Source organism: Nestor notabilis, unplaced genomic scaffold, assembly GCF_000696875.1.
Source record: "Nestor notabilis isolate BGI_N333 unplaced genomic scaffold, ASM69687v1 scaffold9319, whole genome shotgun sequence".
In the NCBI taxonomy this organism is placed as follows: Eukaryota; Metazoa; Chordata; class Aves; order Psittaciformes; family Psittacidae; genus Nestor; species Nestor notabilis.
This window is the reverse complement of record NW_009943251.1, coordinates 24,257-42,178: the sequence shown is the minus strand read 5'-3', so window position 1 is coordinate 42,178 and position 17,922 is coordinate 24,257. Positions and strand designations below refer to the sequence as shown.

The window sequence follows — 17,922 nt, the reverse complement described above, 5'->3', positions numbered from 1 at the left end:
CCCTACACTGTAGGGCTAATCTCAATCCTAGCTTCACATTTTCTGGTTGTCGCTGAGCCATATGCTCTGTACCTTGGCAGGAAGTCTGCTACGATTGAATGTTTTTGTCACCAAGCATGTTTGGTAGATTGCTTTTCTTAACCACATACCGCTTCTTAAGTTCCTCTATATGTAAAGACAACTTTCCTCTTAATCTTCTGCTCATGACCATAATCCGCAAAAAAAAAAAAAAAAAAAAAAAAAAGCTGCCCCACATAAATATATTCTTCAGATCTTTCACACGTTTCCATTTACCAAGATATTTCATCCCTTGAACTGCAGCAGTGCATCAGCTTAGTCTTTCCTGTACTCCTCTTTAATCCACATTCCTTGCTTGCTCGTTACAGGTTATCTAACAATCCTACAGATAGGCAGTGATTTTTAAAACTTTATCTGTAAACTGCAGATTACTTTGGTTCTTTCCAAATATCTCTAGATAAGCCTAAAAACTTTTCCTAAGCTTGTAGAAAGACTATGTAAGCATAAAAATAAGTACATCATATCCTGTACATTTTGAGGATTCTGTTCCATAGATCTACAAGTTTCCAAATAAATATTTTTCATGTACTGCAATAGTGGTTGTTTGCATGCAAATGAGGCAGAATTTTGACAGTCAAAAGCCATTTTTGAGGAAAGTGAATAATCATCTTTCTTCAAGTGCACATAAAAGCTGTTCACTATTCCATTTGCTAAAGTTTAGGTGCTGTTGTTTCTACTTCCCTTTCACAAGCATGTGAACAATAAAGCAAGGCACTCTTTTGCTTCTAATACAAATCTATAATTACTTCTTTTATTACATAAGATGCAAGAGCTTCTCATGATGGTGGAGAGCTTCTATTCTATCATGAAATACTTCTTTATTAGTGCAACATGCACTTAGGAACAATAGTAAAGTAGATATTATGGCTTGCTGCTTTGCCTGCTATGGAAAAATTTAGCATTTCCTCTCCTAGTTGCATTACTTTTTTCTATACAATCTTTTTTGATCGTAAGCATGTTATTCAGATGGGTACCTCTATTTAAAGTGCATTTTTTCTTCACAACCACAAGGTTTTTGAAACAAGCCTGTTACTCATCTCTGAAACGAAGTCCCCCTAGGTTACTCACATTTTATGGGAGACAAAATGATGCCTTACACATCTGAACAGTGCGAAAGCATATCCAGGCAAAACTAAGACATCAGGTGATAGCAGGCTATCATTACTATGAATGTAGAACAGGACCACTTTTATTATGTCAGTAAATCAAATAAAGTGTGTGCAATGTAAAAATGACTCCTTTTTCTTTGTACAGTCTTAAAAGATTTAATATCATCTTTGTTTGAACTTTAAAGAGAAATCCTGCACATCTATAATCAGCACAGTTCAGTGCTGTCATTCAAGCCTTGTTTGTGCTATTTATGGGAAGGTGATTTAAAAACTGTTGTGCTTCATATAAAGAAACAACCTAAATGCATATATTACCTCTGTTTCAATTGTGCAGTTATGTTGTGCTCTCCTTCCTTGCTACACACAACTGACAGAGTCATACTGCAGAACTTCCATTTCAGAGCATTAAATTCCATATCTGTTTTCTTGTCCATTTTTTTTCTTTCTTAAGTAGAAAAGCCCATAAATACAAGCCATGTTGGAGGTAATGGCATCAGTACTTGAAATATTAGTTAGACTAGTTCTCACTTACGACTTCCAAAGCCAAACATTTATGGAAATCGTGTATGGAAACACAATTCCTTTAACTAGTTACTTTCTCTTGATTTTAGTCTTACTATTTACCAGTTTTCTTTCTGTCAATATTTTTGTTTCTGACCTTTTTATTTCTGCATCAAGTAAACACAGCACTAGCAACCACAGTGATTCAAACCCTATTCTTACTGAACTCAATGAAATGGCTATTAATCAGCTTAGCCCTTGCTTTTTCTTTAGTATATCTTGAATGACAAAATGACACTAAAAGCCCCTTGTTTGTGGTTTAGGTTTATTACAGTTACTTTAAAAGCAACCTAACACCTACTATCCTGTTTTCATTCACTCATAAAAATTACTTTATCACAAGTTACTTGCATATATTTGAGAACAAAATGTCTTATAGAATGTTAGTCATATGTTGAACTATTTATTGGAGAGAAGTCACACGGATTAAAATACTTTGCTCCACAATTAAGTGGACTAAGGATTTTTCCTTTATGAAAAGAAAAATCTATTAGTTTTTCATATGAAAAGGTTACTTACTATAAAAGCACTAATAAACTCTGTATATCAAAACCATAATGACTTATTTAACTTTCTCTGCAGCTAATAGAGTTAAAGTTTGAGAAGTTTGATGTGGAGAGAGACAACTACTGCAGATATGACTATGTTGCAGTGTTTAATGGTGGGGAAATAAATGATGCTAAAAGAATTGGGAAGTACTGCGGAGACAGTCCACCAGCGTAAGTACCTTTCTCGAATGATGAACTTTACTACCACTGTGTGTCATTTTGCTAAGAGTTTTGTACTAGGCTGCTGAAATATTTTTCTTTTTTTTTTTTTTTTAATTAAATATGACATTTTCTACCTCAAACTGAACTTCTAGGAGTTGCTTCATTTCTTCTCTTCCCCTAGGATTTTCTCTTTTCTCTCTCCTTCCACTACTAGCACTGATTCCAACCTGTGTTCTGTCCTGTCCATCATTAGGGCACTCTCTAATAACATCAATGCTAATGCTAATGCCATTGATACTGGAATAATACCAATATTAACCCACAAACCACAACTCACCTATCCCCCCCCAAACCAACCCATCCCTCCAAGCCTTCCACCCCCAACTATCCCCAACCCAGCCAATAGTACTGCAATTATAATCAGGTCTAGCAAGAGTAGATCATAATTATTCCCCTCAAAAGAGTAGGTTTTTTGGGCGAGGCTAGAAATTTTTAGCTCTCCTTTCCCACTGTTCCTCTTCCATCAATCTTCTTAAAGCTGAGTTGCTCTAGAAGATGAAGAGGATGCATTTTGTTCCAAGAAATACAAGCTATTAAAAAAGATACATGGAGGTGTGTGACTAGACTTGTATCCCAAAAGTGGCAGATAGTTTGATTGCCAAGAGCAGCTAATTTTGGTACAGGGGGAGAGGTGCAAGCCTCTAAGTATAGGCTGTTTCTAAGCATAGCTTGCTAGACTGAGATTTACTATGAGTTTTTTTGTGTTTTTTGTTTGGTTGGGCTTTTTAAGGTTATGTAGTATGCCCTCAGGAGATGGGAGAGGAGGCAAACATTCTGGGGACTCTTTTTAAAGAGCCCTTTTAGAGATCTTTCTTCTCCATGCAGTAGGTATGTAATAGCATGAGAGTGCTAGAAACAGAGTAAGCTTAGACCTACAGAAACTTACTAGAAATTTGGCAAGAATTTAATTAAGGTTAGAGCTGCACCTGAAATACAACATCAGTTTCTTTCAGCCACCTTCGCCTTTTCATCTCAAGTTGCACTTTTTTCCGTTTTGTTTCTTTTTCCCCCCTCCAATTTAAAACTTTCTACATTAAGTTTCTACATTTTCAGGTCCCCTTCTTGTAGTAAAGTTTAAAATTTGCTCTGTAAAAGGATATTGACAAAAGAGAGTCTTATGGGTAAGATTATTCTTTAAGTGCTAGGTAATTCAGGCCACTAAGATGATGCAAGAGGCTAAATTCTAGCTGCAGTTACATACATAATCACTTCTTTGTTTTCAGGAAAAACTTCACCAGCAAAAGTAAACTATCTTTCCATATTGCCTTCAACTCACAGGCTGTGACATGGAGAGAGATTCTGTAAAACAGAGTTAGTATTCAGTCCTCAAGGCAAGGAGGTGACTTAAAAACCTTGGTCATTCACTTCCACCTCTTAGCCAACGACATTAAGAATTTTTCCATTTTTGCCTCACGTATTTATTCATATGAAACTGACTTCATACTTTATTGCTTAGAGCTTTACTTGGAAACTAAGATGAATTATTGCCTTGCAGTGCTGTGGCACTTAGAATGACTGCAGATGGGCAGAATGGGTCTCCAAATGAGTGATGTATTTCTTTGACCTGAACGCTGCAAGCATCTGTATATATTAGATAACAAATCACCATCATCTGAAGTAAAAATACCCTCCCAAAAGGAATTCTATTGCAATGACTCCTCCCTCTTTAGACAGGATTAAAAAAGCAACCAGAAGATGAGAGATGTTAGTTACATTACTTAATACTTTATCACCAGGTATTCCATTGTGAGCATAGCATGAGTGACTTTGCAGATCCATCCCTTACAACTCAACTGTTATTGCAGAATAGCAAGGTATTTACCTTCAAGCTACTGTAAAAAAACCCCAAACCTAATAGTATCTCTGATGAGAAACACTCACCTGGTAATGTTCCATACACATGCCTTCAGTTCCTGCCATTGGTGTTCTGTTGTGCACAAGTCAGATCCAAAGCACTGGAGCAAAAAGGCTTGCTTCCTAGTTGAACAGAGTTGAAGCCAGAAGCATGATTAGAATCTAGTTTAACTCTATACAAGGTGCGACATTTCAGACCTTTTCCAAATGAGCTAAGAACCAAACTCCATAAGAACTTGTCCTCCCCTTCGTTCTCAGAAGGCAGCAGTGAACATCACCCTTCACAGAGGCGGCTGGTGGCCTCCAGTCCCTGGGATTTAGTTGCCTCTTTCCAGCTAAAACCTAGCCCAGCTGGGCAAAGTACATTTTTCACTGTCAGGATCTGGTCCTGGCTGACAGGGGAGTACAAAAGGAAGAAGTGCCAGTTAGACTCTGTCGCTTCCTAAACAACTTCTCAGCTGTGGCTCAGCATCTTCTCCACAGCATGTCAAAGCTGTAAACTGGCCTGCCAGACCTCAGTGGGCTTCAAAATAGAGGCATTTTAGTATCGACTTTGTGAAACAGGAAAACAAGGGCATAATACTGTGCTCAGAGCCAGGCCACTTAGCTTAGAAATAAGATTTCCTTTACAGAATGTAAAAAGTGTCCTGCAAGTCCATTTTAGGATAGCATTGCTTCCTAACCAGAGATCCAATGTAGAGCTTGAACACAGTTACTTTCCTTTGCAGATTTGTATATAGTCGGCTTCTATATCCAGTGAAAGAGGGGAAAGTATGGCTTTTGGGGATTTTCCACTAGTTCTGAAGAATTCTCATGATAATTTATCAGCTGGGTTCAGAAAAATAGTAAGGACAAGACCAGTGTTGTAAAAGAAACAGAAATCATGGTGTGTAAAGTGAATTGCAAAACAAGCCTTCTATAGAGCATTAGTTGCATGTCTGACACAGTAATTATGCGAGGTGAAACTCATTAACCAGCACACAGATAATGTAACGTGGCATTCTGTAACAGAAACAGTATACATCAGAAGTATGAGTGAAGTGGATACCTTGAACTCATTTGGTGGTTGCAGAGATGAATTCAGATCTGAGACGAGCAAGCATACAGTGTAACCACATACCTGATTCCTAAATACAATTACTATGATACATAAATGACTGGCAAACATAATAATTGCAATTTACTAGGAGAAGTAATTATTCAAAAAAACCCTGCTTCTCAGACAAAAAGCCTTTTTAAAAAAGACAGGATAAACAGACTAGGTCAGATTTTCTGATTTGTAGTTCCCATTTGGTGTTCGGGAAGCAGAACAGAGCTCTCAGGCAGCTGGTATCAGTGCCCTCCTATGCCCACAGGCTGTGTCAATGCTGCTACAAGAAACGTGTAATCTGTGCAACTACAGTGGCATCTGAAGTCTACAGAATTCCAGATAACCAAGCACTTACTGCTGGTTATGTCAGACTCAAGCATCAGAGTAAACTGAATTCTGAAACACCTGCCAAAAAACCTGGGATATGATGACAACTTTTTACCTCAAAGGCCTGATTAAACATTTTGAAAAAATCTTGCTCATGAACTCTGTTGGACTTCCTGGGAAGAAACAACACAGACATTAGTTAAACTACATCTTAAAACCAATTCCTGTTTTCCTCTCTCTCCTCACCAAGATTATTTTGCTCCTGTATTTATTTTTCTTCCCCTTTCCAAAACCTGTGGTTTGGCTTGAAAAATTTGTGTCACTAATTATGAATGAATATTGAGACAAGGTCTGTGGAAAGCTCAGAAGAATGAGAGAAGTGATGCTTTGTCTGGACTTGCATTCCATATGATTTTCTCCAACAATAGTCTTGAATGAAGTCTCATTGCTCTGCATCCACATCCAGAGGCAGCTAGTGTTAGTGTCACAGAAGGTACTACACAGTTTATGAGCTGAAAACTAATACACTCAACAGTGCTTGTTTATGACATTTCAAATCCTAAGAAAGGAACTCCATTAGCTCTTCAAGGGCTTGGTAATGACAAAAACTGAGCCCACAGAAATAATAACTCAAAACATTTATTTTTAGTGCTTTTGTTGAAGAATTACAGAATTCAACACTGAATTCATTTTCTTAAGGCCTTCCAATATGTCAGATGTTTTTCATTAAACAAATACAAATTAAAAAACCCCACAACAACTAAACAAAAGCATTTACTTACCTCTGTTACATGCTCAGGATTTCAATATATTTTCCTACTGTGTTAATCTTGTCCCTTCTGTTCCAAGGAAGTGAAGTCTCCAATGAAGTCACATAGAAGAAATTAAAGATACCTATATTGATATAACTTTCAGAAATCAGAGGTTTAGATGATTAATCAGAAAGAGTTTCACACTCAGAACACCAGTGTCTGACTGGTGGCTACCAAACAAACACGCATTTCAGTATTATTCTGGGGATACATATTGCATCCAGACCAATAATTAAAGTGAAATAATCCCTCTTTTTCATGTAAGAGGAATGCTATTAAAACTTTCTGGCTTTGACATTCAGAACAATGGAAATATTTTGTTTTTCTATTTCAGGCCTATTCTGTCTGAGGGGAATGAGTTGCTCATTCAGTTTCTGTCTGATTTGAGCTTAACAGCTGATGGTTTTATTGGTCATTATAAATTTAGACCAAAAAAATTACCCACAACTACAGTTCTACCTACTACCACAACAGTCCCTGCTACCTCAAGTAAGTTTTACTGGCTTTATTTTATTTCTTAAAAAAATAGATTCTTTTAGGACGGGGAGACGGTTAGAGAAAAATATAATAGAAAGTATATTAAAAATTAAAATTTTATTGTTAGAGTTTCAAATGTTGAGGGAATTAATTAGAATTAATATACACAAGGGAGTATCTTAGTATACTCAAGGGACAATCTACCTAACAGTGCCAGAAAATCTATTCAGGTGAGTGTAACAGTAATTCCAGCTGAGAGAATTTTCCTGTCTCCTCATTTTTTGACAGTTTACTAGTAAATGCCATGGAAGAATGGATGATCAAAATTCTTTTGTATAAGAAGTTCTAGATATTTCGGGACATAGCTTTTATTTAAAGGAACTCTTTCTTCTACACAAGTTAATAGGTAAAGATCTGACCATATTTTTATTCATATAGTTATTGAGATCAAGCAAATTGGTATGGAAGCCACCTGAGCTCTCTTCAGGTTCAATATGATGCTCCCTAGATTTATTTTTACTTTAAAAACAAACAAACCACCCCGAACGAGAACAAAGAAACCCAGGGATTGGAACTTATAAATAATTATGTCATGCTAAAAATAAGTATCCTTTTATATTTAAGACTTGACAGCATATATGAAAGATGAAAGGAGGATTTCTCTGAAGGTATTGCCAAAACTGCCTTATTATTGAGATACTGAGGGATAAATTCTTACAATTTCTATAGCCTGAATGTGAAAGATTTAAGAAACAGGCATTGCAGAAAACCAAATTATTTGTGACGCTTTTGCAACACATAACCCAATTTGTACTTAAAACGTATCAAACGACAGGACGGCAAGGGTCTTTTTTTTTCAGGAAACCTAGAAGCTGTGGTGCTTAAATACTGCTAATAAAGGGGTTTAAAATAGATGAAAATAAACATTATAAAAATGAAATTATAATGAGCTGTAAATCATCGCGATGTGACTGCTTCTCTAACAATAAATAATTCAACTCTTCTTCACTATAAAGAACTTCTTAACCAAGTTGTTAGTTCAAACGCTTGGTCTCAAGTAATCCAGGCTGTCAGCTATCTCATGCCATCTTTGTGTTCGGGGCTTTGCCATCAAGCTTTGCTCTATGAGCTCTTTGTGTGTGCACATGCCAAAGAGGTATACTTAACTAATTAACTCCAAGTAAGTTCTTATGATATCAATGTTAGAAAATAAAAACAATGCAAAGTCATCTGAGGACCACAGAGGGAAGGTGCTCAAAGAACTTGTTAGGCAGACAGAAATAAGATGTCCCTTCAATATCTGATCAGTTATGCACAGTGTGGGCATTTCTGATCTTAGAAACAAACCAAAGCAGAAGAAAACTCTATGGTTTAATTAAGTTTTGATCAGTTACATTCAGAAGCGCCCAGTTCAAACAGACTTCACTTACTGTCTTGCAAATCAGACATATTAAAACTTGCAGAGAACTCCAACTATTAAGGAAATATTAAAATTTAGTAGGCACTTCCAAGAATTACCTCAGTTTCTCTCTTGCATAAAAATATTATAACTTGAAGAAATACATAAATGCTACACAATACATTAATACAAGTAATGAAGATTAATCTTTATGTTTATGTAATGGATTTTCCTGTTTCATTGGATCATGTAATGGATTTGTCTGCCAATATAGCTACATGTAAAATGGTAGGCAACTAAACTTTTAATTCGGTCCTTCTCCAAGGCATATTTTACTAAAATACCTTAATTGTCTGTACAAACAATAGGCAGACAAATCATAGCAAAGTTAGTCACCAACCAAAATTCACTAAACTCAAAAGTAAAGCTTGAAGTGTTAGCACAAAAACAACCAAACCAAAACTGGGAGGACCAAACAAGATTATTTAGTAATGCATAACCCCAATTTAAGTTTAGAAAAATCAGAGCACCTCAGTAAATATTTGGCAGCTACCACACTGGCATGCACCTATGACTCACCTACCTACTACTTTTCTTATCTTCCTGCTACAGACACTGAATTGAGGGACTCAAAGAACATTAAAATCTTAGTTTTTGTTGTGTTGCATGTGCCATTGAAATAGGAGGTACTTGCCTGACCTAGCACCTGACATTGTGAGACCAGAAAACTAATTAAATGGTATATCACCCTGCCAACCACTAACTGTAATTTGAAACAATAATTTGCAAAAGTATCATGTTCTGTTTTAGGAGCTGAACATAGTGTATTCCATACATTGTATTCTACACAGGTTAGTTCATAAAAAAAAACCTCAGCATATAATTAAAAATATTTTTAGAAATACACACTGGTGGGAAAGAACTGTGCAGACACATAAAAGCAGCTGAAGTGATGGTGGTGGAAGTTGCATTGAATACCAATTACGTGAAGACTAATTAAAAACCCACCTAAGCCAAACAACACAAAATCAATGAAAAATATGGCGTCCTATCTTTAAACTTTGGATTTGAAAGTCTTAACCAATGAGCATGCAGATCTAAGAGTTATGGGTATAACACTAAAGACAAAGTAATTCACTTGAACTCAGGAACTTGGAAAACTGTGAAAAGCATCAATTCACTCATGTAAAGAAAAAGTACAAATTACTGATTGGAAAATCAGTCAGAAGGTGGTTTGGTTTTTTTTTTCCAGAAAGTATAGGCTGAACAAAACTTCTGCAAAATGCTCCATTCCAAAGAAAGTAAAAACCTGCAAACATATTCTTCAAAACTAATTTAGTTTTTCTTGGAAATTAGGGGTTTGGTTTTCTTTTAATCTGTCAGTCTCAGCTCCATGTTTCCAATAATTATGATATCATTGACCAATTCCAAACAAATTTTAAAGGACATAAACGCCTTAAAAATACTGCAACTGGACTAAGTACGTAGAAGGGGTTAGCTGAGTAACGTAGAGACTATTAATAAAAATACAAAGTGTATCACTAGTTTATAAATAAAACATTCAATTTCAGAAAGGAAATGTCAGTCCCTAATATTAAACAGATACTTCAAACATTATGCTTTATTTCAAAATACCATCAATAAAAACTATACAGTACTAGATATCATAGAGCTATGTGGGAGATTTAGGAAAATAGAAAAGTCAGGAATTTGAACTCTGATCTCTCCCATCACAGTACAGTAATTTCAGATAAAAGGTCACCCCTTCCCTCTCAAGTGCTAGTATAATACAGTATTATGACACTTTCAGTGTACCACCAGGGCTGTATGGCAACAGACAACACTCCTAAGTTACATATTTAAGATTGCACTGCAATCAAATGTAAATTTTCTGTAACATCCCATTCTATAAGGTCATTAGAAGAGATACGGAGCTGGGGCACACATGGAAAGACAGTGATTGGAGGTGATGGCAGAGAAAAGGAGTATCACTATTGTGATGTTTGTCCCTTGCAATACCAGATCTAGTTAATGTATATATCAGGATTGTTAATTTATTTTTTTTTTAACTATACTGTTTTGCATTTGTATCAAAACCCTCACTTCATTTTACTTTTTGCTCTTCAAAAAGTTTTGAAACCTACAGTTGCCCTGTGCCAGCAAAAGTGTAAGAGGAGCGGGACTCTCGAAAGCAATTATTGTTCAAGCAACTTTGGTAAGGAAGCAAACTATTCCTTTTCAATTATTCACTTGGCAGTGTGTTTTTAGATTCATAAGAATTTTACCAGGTGTAGTTCTGACTTATCATGAATATGTAGGCTATATTTTTTATACCATCCTATGTGTATATCTGACATTAGTATCTGTGTATCACTCCATACACTCTTAGAGATATTCTGAAATGGGCACTGCATATGTGTGTGTTTCAAACATACTTTATCAATCTGAAAAGCAAATGACAATGTAAGACAACCACCTACAGGAGGGATGTGATTCAATTACTGTATTGTCATCTCATCTGTCTGTAACCAGCCAATACACAATTTATGCTGTACCTGCTGACTATTCCACAATTCAATTCATAGACTTCTCCCAATATATTTTAAAAAGAAATTAGAAGGCATGGAAGCTTACAAGCACTGCTTTCTGTACACAGACATCACTTGGGAAAATGGTGCCTGCTATATGTTTAGATGGCATTTTTAGTCCTGATTTATTCACTTATGTCTCAGAGTATTTTCTGATATTAATACTCAAAGCTTTTTTAATCCTCTGTAACAAGCCTAAAAGTTTGATGGGATAATTTTCCCAAACACAAACCAATTTTATTTGTTTGTTTTAATCTAACTCTAACTTCACAGCTAATCCCGTAAAATTTGGGGAAATCTCACAGGATTGCATAATTTTGCTAGAAAAACAGTTGAAGGCTGTGGCTGTACCCTAAACCAGAATGGAGCCACTGCATCGTGACCCCTTACCACTCTTGACCACCAGCCTGTTTTAATTTGCAACCAGTATAGGCTGGGCCAAGGCCAAAAGCAGGTAGGGAAAAAGCCCCAAAACCTAGGTCTCCTCTTACTGACCAAACCTCAGCTCTTGTAGTCAATGGTAAATGACACTACATGAAACTTTTCTAGCATCAGAGTAATAAATCCTATTCTCTGACACCTTCTGTCAAATACTTTAATATTTTAGTCTTTTCCATGGCAGGAATAAGAGTAAAAATACTTTGTATGCTACTGTGAATGCAAATGTATCCTAAGGGAAGAACAGAAAGTGTACTGTTTGTAGAATATGGTTTATTCTAAGTTTATTTGCTGACTTTATGAATTTAGAAGAGCCATTTGTCTTTCACGATACATTTCATTTTTACTGTTTCTAGAAATATAACTGCAGTACCCAGCATTTTAACATCCATAGTTCTCTTTTGACTGAACTTGAACATTCCTATTTAATTAAAATCTCTGGATTAAAGGAAGATAACGTGCAAATTTACAAATGCCTAACCCAAAATGTGGAGCATGCAGATTTGTAAAATAAATCTGGCTGCACATACTTGATAACTGAAGATCGAATTCATCCTAGGATAGAATAGCTTATTTACAAAAGGTGATCTGAAAACCAAACCAAACTATTGTTAATACCACTTATTATTCCCAGGAATATTCTAGTCATCCCAGGAATAAAAATGGTATCTTTATTTTCACCTGACAGGTCATTGGAAGATATGACAATCCAATCTGTTATCAAAATTTAGCTGAAATTGGCAAAGTCCTATCCATATCAGGCCTCATACAGATCAAAATCTAGCTCCTAGGGCATTAACTATTCCCTGCTACTCATTTGAGAGTGTCAGAGAGCTGAGAATTCAGCTTTTGGCTAGAATGTTTTCAATTCAACCTCTCTAGTGTTTCAAAATTAGTCTTTGAAAGTAGTATCAAATTGTACTGTTTAATTGAAATTATCAAAACCCAGAACCGGGCTTGCAAGAAACTGATACATTCCAAAATAGTTTTATATTTTGGTGCCACCAAAATTTGTCAGTAGTAAGGTATCTATTACAGGTGATTTTAGTATGTGTTTCCAGTATTGTTTGTCTCCTTATTATGAACTAATATACTTAGTTTTTCTTATGCCTCAAAATTTTTGTCTAAATAAAAGTGTACCAAATGTTTTTTTTCTTCTAGTGATAACTGGAACTGTAATCACAGCAATAACACGGGCTGGAAGTCTGCATGCCACAATATCCATCATTAATGTATATAAGGAGGGAAATTTAGCAATTCAGCAAGCTGGCAAGAGTATGAGTGCCAAGATTATTGTTGTATGTAAGCAGTGTCCTCTCATCAGAAGAGGTAAGTACACAAGAATAACCTCTTTGTGTGTTTATAAAAGACAATTTTGAAAACTGCTACTTGAAATATGACCACAAAAATCCATAAAATTACAGTAATTGTTTCCATAATCAGCAACTAATATCATAATTTAATATAAAAATAACTAGTTATCCAGCTTTATATTGTTTTCTTCAGTTTTACTTATGAGGATTAGACTCACCTAGATCAAAGGAGTTTAAAAAAAAGTATTTTTTTTAAACCCATATGATAAAGTAAAATCTGATTTGGTTCTCTCACATGAAGCTCAGTTACATAGTTATTTCTTTTTACATGTATGATTTTTGAGCTAGTTTTCATACACAGTTATTTAGAAGAGAAAAACAACACCAAGCTAAACCTAGAACAGCAGTATGTCACAGCAAAGGTCAAAAATCAACACATTTCCCTGTTGCTTTGCTCTTGTATATATTTACATCTTTACTGTAGAAATACTAGCACTATTAAGCCCACTCTGTATCTGCAAACAGACAGTATTTCTATAGCTATCTTAAGCAATACTGTAAAGAGATCAATCAAGATTATTTCCAGTTAAATGTAACAAGAGCTACCTATATGGCATTATAAGAAACACAGAGACTACTTTTTATCAAAGCAAGTCAAAAAATAAACCAGTTTTATGCTCTGCCTCCTGAGGCAGGAGATCATAAATGGAACCATAGCAGGAAACAATCATAATAATATAATAAGCATCAAAAAAACTCTGATAACACTGAGGATACTACTGGTATTGAAGCATATTATTTCAAAGTGGGCAGTACCATAGAGAAAAATCTTTGTTAGAAACTAGATTTTGCTTTTACCTTTAGTTCTTTGGGAATTAGACATCTGTCTGAGAGATGTATGATCCTTGGTGGAACAAACTGTCTCCTTTTAGGCAGACTGCTGGCTCCGAACCACAGACTTCTGTTTCTCCTCCTAAATCAACATGAATTATTTAATAGCCATTACTTAATATCTAAATTTTTTGCTTATACCCCTCTAATACCTACCACTCCTTCCAACCTAAGGCCTTGCAAACTCCTAGCCCTTCTAAGCCATAAAAATATGCAAATCCATCCCATTTCTCCAAAGCCAGGGCTTATCACACATTATGTCTACCTTGCTTGCTTGACTGCCTCTTCACGTATCTAGAAAATGTTTGTCTCTGGGGGAGGCAAGCAGAATAAAAAGACTTAAGTGCATTATCATACAAGCTGAGCAAATGAGAAAATATTCAAAATGAATGAGACATATTCCACTTGGGGTGTTAGTAGCTAAGTGATCCAGTGTTTATTCTGCATTTCTAATGTCTTTCAGACTCATGTGACAGGCTACATTTAATGAATATTTCCTATATATTTAATTATATGGTAGATACTTAGCTATATATCTACTTTGATTTTACATAATTGTACATGTGAAAAACATGGCAAAGATAGGTAAGGAAGTATATGTTTTAGGTAGAAAAGAAGAAAATAAATATGGTTAGGCATTGGTCAGCATCCAAAAGAAGAGACCACAGATAAAGAACTATAGTTACCAAATCATATCCTGGTTTTCTGTCTTGTAATCTCATCCTCTCCTTTGCAGGTTTAAACTACATCATCATGGGCCAGGTAGAAGAAGATGGTAGAGGCAAAGTCTTTCCCAACAGCTTTGTCATGAGTTTTAAGACTAAGAACTCAAAGATCCTAAATGCCTTGAAAACCAAAACATGTTAAAACTAAACTCTGCAGCTGCATTCTATCATCTCTCTTGAAAAACAATTTTCACTTAGTGTAAGTCATGAAGATACAACTGATTGCCAATACTAAGGCCACGCTTGCCCCTTCTTCCATCCCATCCACCTGAGCACACCCTGGCACAAAGTGGCAACAATACTTGTACAAGACAAGAACAGATCCTCCTGAGTCTTAAAAGCTGAAGATTAGCAGCACAGCCATTTGATCTCAAACATACCAAATTCCAATTACTTGGAAGTTGTTAATTTATAATTGTCCAATTTTTTAAGGAGTTGTGTATGTAAAATAAGAATTCTAAGTGTAGTATTTATAGTAACTCATGTTATCTTAGCTTTTTCTCTAAAGTTGTTTTATTACATGGATTTCTGCAGTATTATCTGTGCTTAATAAAATATTTTAAGACTAAATCATACACTAACTAGTTATTCATTATGTATACAGTGGTGCAGACTAAACATAGAAACCCTTTTTTGATCATTCACATGCTTTTGATAGTTTGAGTCTTGCATAGTATGACTGACACTACACTTCTTTGCTCATTAAGGGTGTGTTTTTCCTTCTATTGAAGTTAGTTGGTTTCCATCAAGTTGTTGATTTGAATAGGATTTTCTCTTCAAAGAATCAAGACAATTGTAAAACATCACCATGCTTTTTTCTCTTATTGACCGTTACTTAGTTACGAAATGTCACTATTAGGTTCCATAAGGTAATTAGGGAGGAGAAAGGTAGGAATTAATTTAGTGGCAGTGAAGTACACATGCAAGTAGTTTAAGCTTTTGGCTCTACTTTGAAAGAACAGAGAATACAGCCATGCTCAGTTTGGCACCAGGAGTGTAAATAGTAGTGTATCTGTCTAATTTATTTCATTCCTATATGCAAAAGGTTGAACCAGCAGGTATTTTGAGAAGAAGGGAAGGAACAGACTGGAAGCAGTTAGACGATGTTATAATGTTACGGGATCTTTGTTAGGTCAGCCTCTTATACAGTTACTTGTTACTCTGAAGCTGAAAGGCTATAACCAAAGACAAAGGAATAGAAACATTATAGTAGAACATTAATACTAAGAATTTCAAAAACATTCTGCTCAAAAGCAAACGCGAAAAACACGCTTTTCAAGCTGGCTAAAACTTGAATACTAATAAAAAATAACATGGATGGAACAGAATCTAAGATCCCTTTGTACTTGTTTTACTCATATATACATAACTGTACCAGAGTTCTTTTGGTAATCTGTATCCATAGGCAGAAAATTGTAATGAAATACAGTCTCTATTGGAAGTACTTACTGCTTATTTTTGTAGTGGAATGCAGATTACCACTCTTCTTCAATTATTGATTCTCCTATGTAATGCCATGAGGCACTGCCACAAGTGCAAGTCAGTAGCACAGCAGTGTCTGCTTGGAGAATGTATGGGTAATCAGGCAGGAGACAAAAGAACCAGAGGAAGGCACAAAGCCACAAAAAGGCTGTGCTGGCAGCTCCCATCACACAGCTCACTACTGTAGCCACACTTTACAGACTGCTAGGCCTTTGCCTGCCTGCCTAAACCAAACAGCATTTCTCTATGGAACTGACAGCAACACTTTGTTCGCAAAGCAGATGTAGTTTTGCAATTTAAAAAATTTAAAATTTTAATTTTCCTGTATTGATTCCTATGCAGATGAAGGGGGTTTATGCACAGTGCTCTCTGCATTTTTTAGCAGCAGCCTGCAGAGAAGCAGTGTGGAAATCATGCTTGGAACTGTCTTGAACTACAATAATCTATTTTTATTTATAATGACATGACCATCTGTCATCTGGCTTTTTTCAGAAAGGCAAGAAGAGTCTGGCAGCCTGCTCCTTGTCTCCCAAATGGTAGGTAGGGAAAACGCCTGCCACAGCACTCCCTCTAGAACAGTTTCTTTCCCAAATCAAAGCACCGACAGCTGTAGCCCTGTAACAACAGGAGCCAGGACTTCAAAAAAACACAGAGCAGTGCCAGTTTTCTCAAGCCAGAATTGGTTACAAAACACAGGTAACAACTATTACAAGATCTTAAAAGCAGATGTAGTGACTGTAAACTTCAAGCACTTAAAATCTAATCTGCAACCAAACAGAATCAAAATTATCTAACCACAACGCAATTTCTGATATGATTTCAACAGAAATTATAATCTAAACCACAGTTTGGCAAAAGGATAAAGTAAGCTTTCTGTAATTAATGGTTTTGACATTTTTTCTGCAAATGGAGGTAGCATGAAAATTTCCATCTCCATTTTTCATTCATCAAGGCAAAGTTCGCTCCAAAACAGACATTAACATGAAAGGAAAGAAAAATCAATGTTTTTCAGTAGTCTCAAAACCCCCACTTAGTCCTCTTATGACTTGCACTAAAATCTGTACAAAGACATTCTAAGTCCTCCAGGCAAAAACTCCCGCTGCCCCAACCTTTTTTTTTTTTTTTTTTACATCTCAGTTTAAAGAAATATCACAGACACCTAAAATTTTGTCTCTGCACATGTCCAGAACTGTTCTGTGAGTGTGCATGAGAAGATCTCATGTTGGAGCCCCAACATCTGCTGAATACTTCTGGAACAGCCAGTATTAAAAACTGCCAAATGAGAAAGCAACAGTAAGTGACCAAGAAAATTCTAAATGTTAAGTCAAGACTGAGCAAGTAGTACAAAGCACACCATATCGATTAGTAGCCAAGAAAGACTGGAACAGCTTTCAAAGACAACTGAGATACAAAGTGTCATACAATTCAGGTAGTACAGAGAAGAGACCTCTCTCTCTAGCATCTGTCACTTTACAGGTATGTATTTCAAGGACAAATAAAACTCTGGAACCCCCAGTTCCAACCCAAACCCTCAAGTGCTTTGAAGTAGGCAATTCTTCCTAAGCATATGCCTGAACTGCAGTAGAAAACATCCCCACTTGATAATGACCAAGCTAGCTCTGAGTGACTCTGCTCAACATACCAACAGCAATTAGAAACAGCTACGCTGGCATGCTGCTTCGCTGTGTGAAGCTACCCAAATGAACAGGATGGGTCCACACAAAAAGAGGTAATAATACATTAACAGCAGCTACATTCCTTAAACTTATCTTAACATAACGAAGAAATTACTTTTGATACCTTTTGGTACCTGTTATGTTTCAAACATGACTAACATTAGTACAACCATATTTTTCAAAGAGCTTTTATTGGACTGCTTCCTTTCTTGGATATATGTAACATACACAGCACACAGTTTTTCAAACAGAAGATTTAAGCCCAAATACAAAATTCAGTGATCCTCTTCGCTTTGAAGACAAGAGGTTAGCTTCTTATTCACATGAAAAGC

At 35.9% G+C, this 17,922-nt stretch overlaps 1 protein-coding gene across 1 annotated transcript in view; it reads left to right on the top strand.

The window, feature by feature from the left end:
• PCOLCE2 (procollagen C-endopeptidase enhancer 2) overlaps positions 1–14,574 on the top strand; it is a gene marked incomplete at its 5' end in the record, with an annotated part of 25,947 nt that extends 11,373 nt beyond the window's left edge. Inside the window, 5 exons of the mRNA XM_010021834.1 lie at positions 2,331–2,467; positions 6,936–7,090; positions 10,609–10,692; positions 12,665–12,832; positions 14,444–14,574. Coding sequence (XP_010020136.1) covers positions 2,331–2,467; positions 6,936–7,090; positions 10,609–10,692; positions 12,665–12,832; positions 14,444–14,574 — 675 coding nt within the window. The remainder of the gene's footprint in view (positions 1–2,330; positions 2,468–6,935; positions 7,091–10,608; positions 10,693–12,664; positions 12,833–14,443) is intronic.
• Between the last annotated feature and the right edge of the window lie 3,348 nt (positions 14,575–17,922).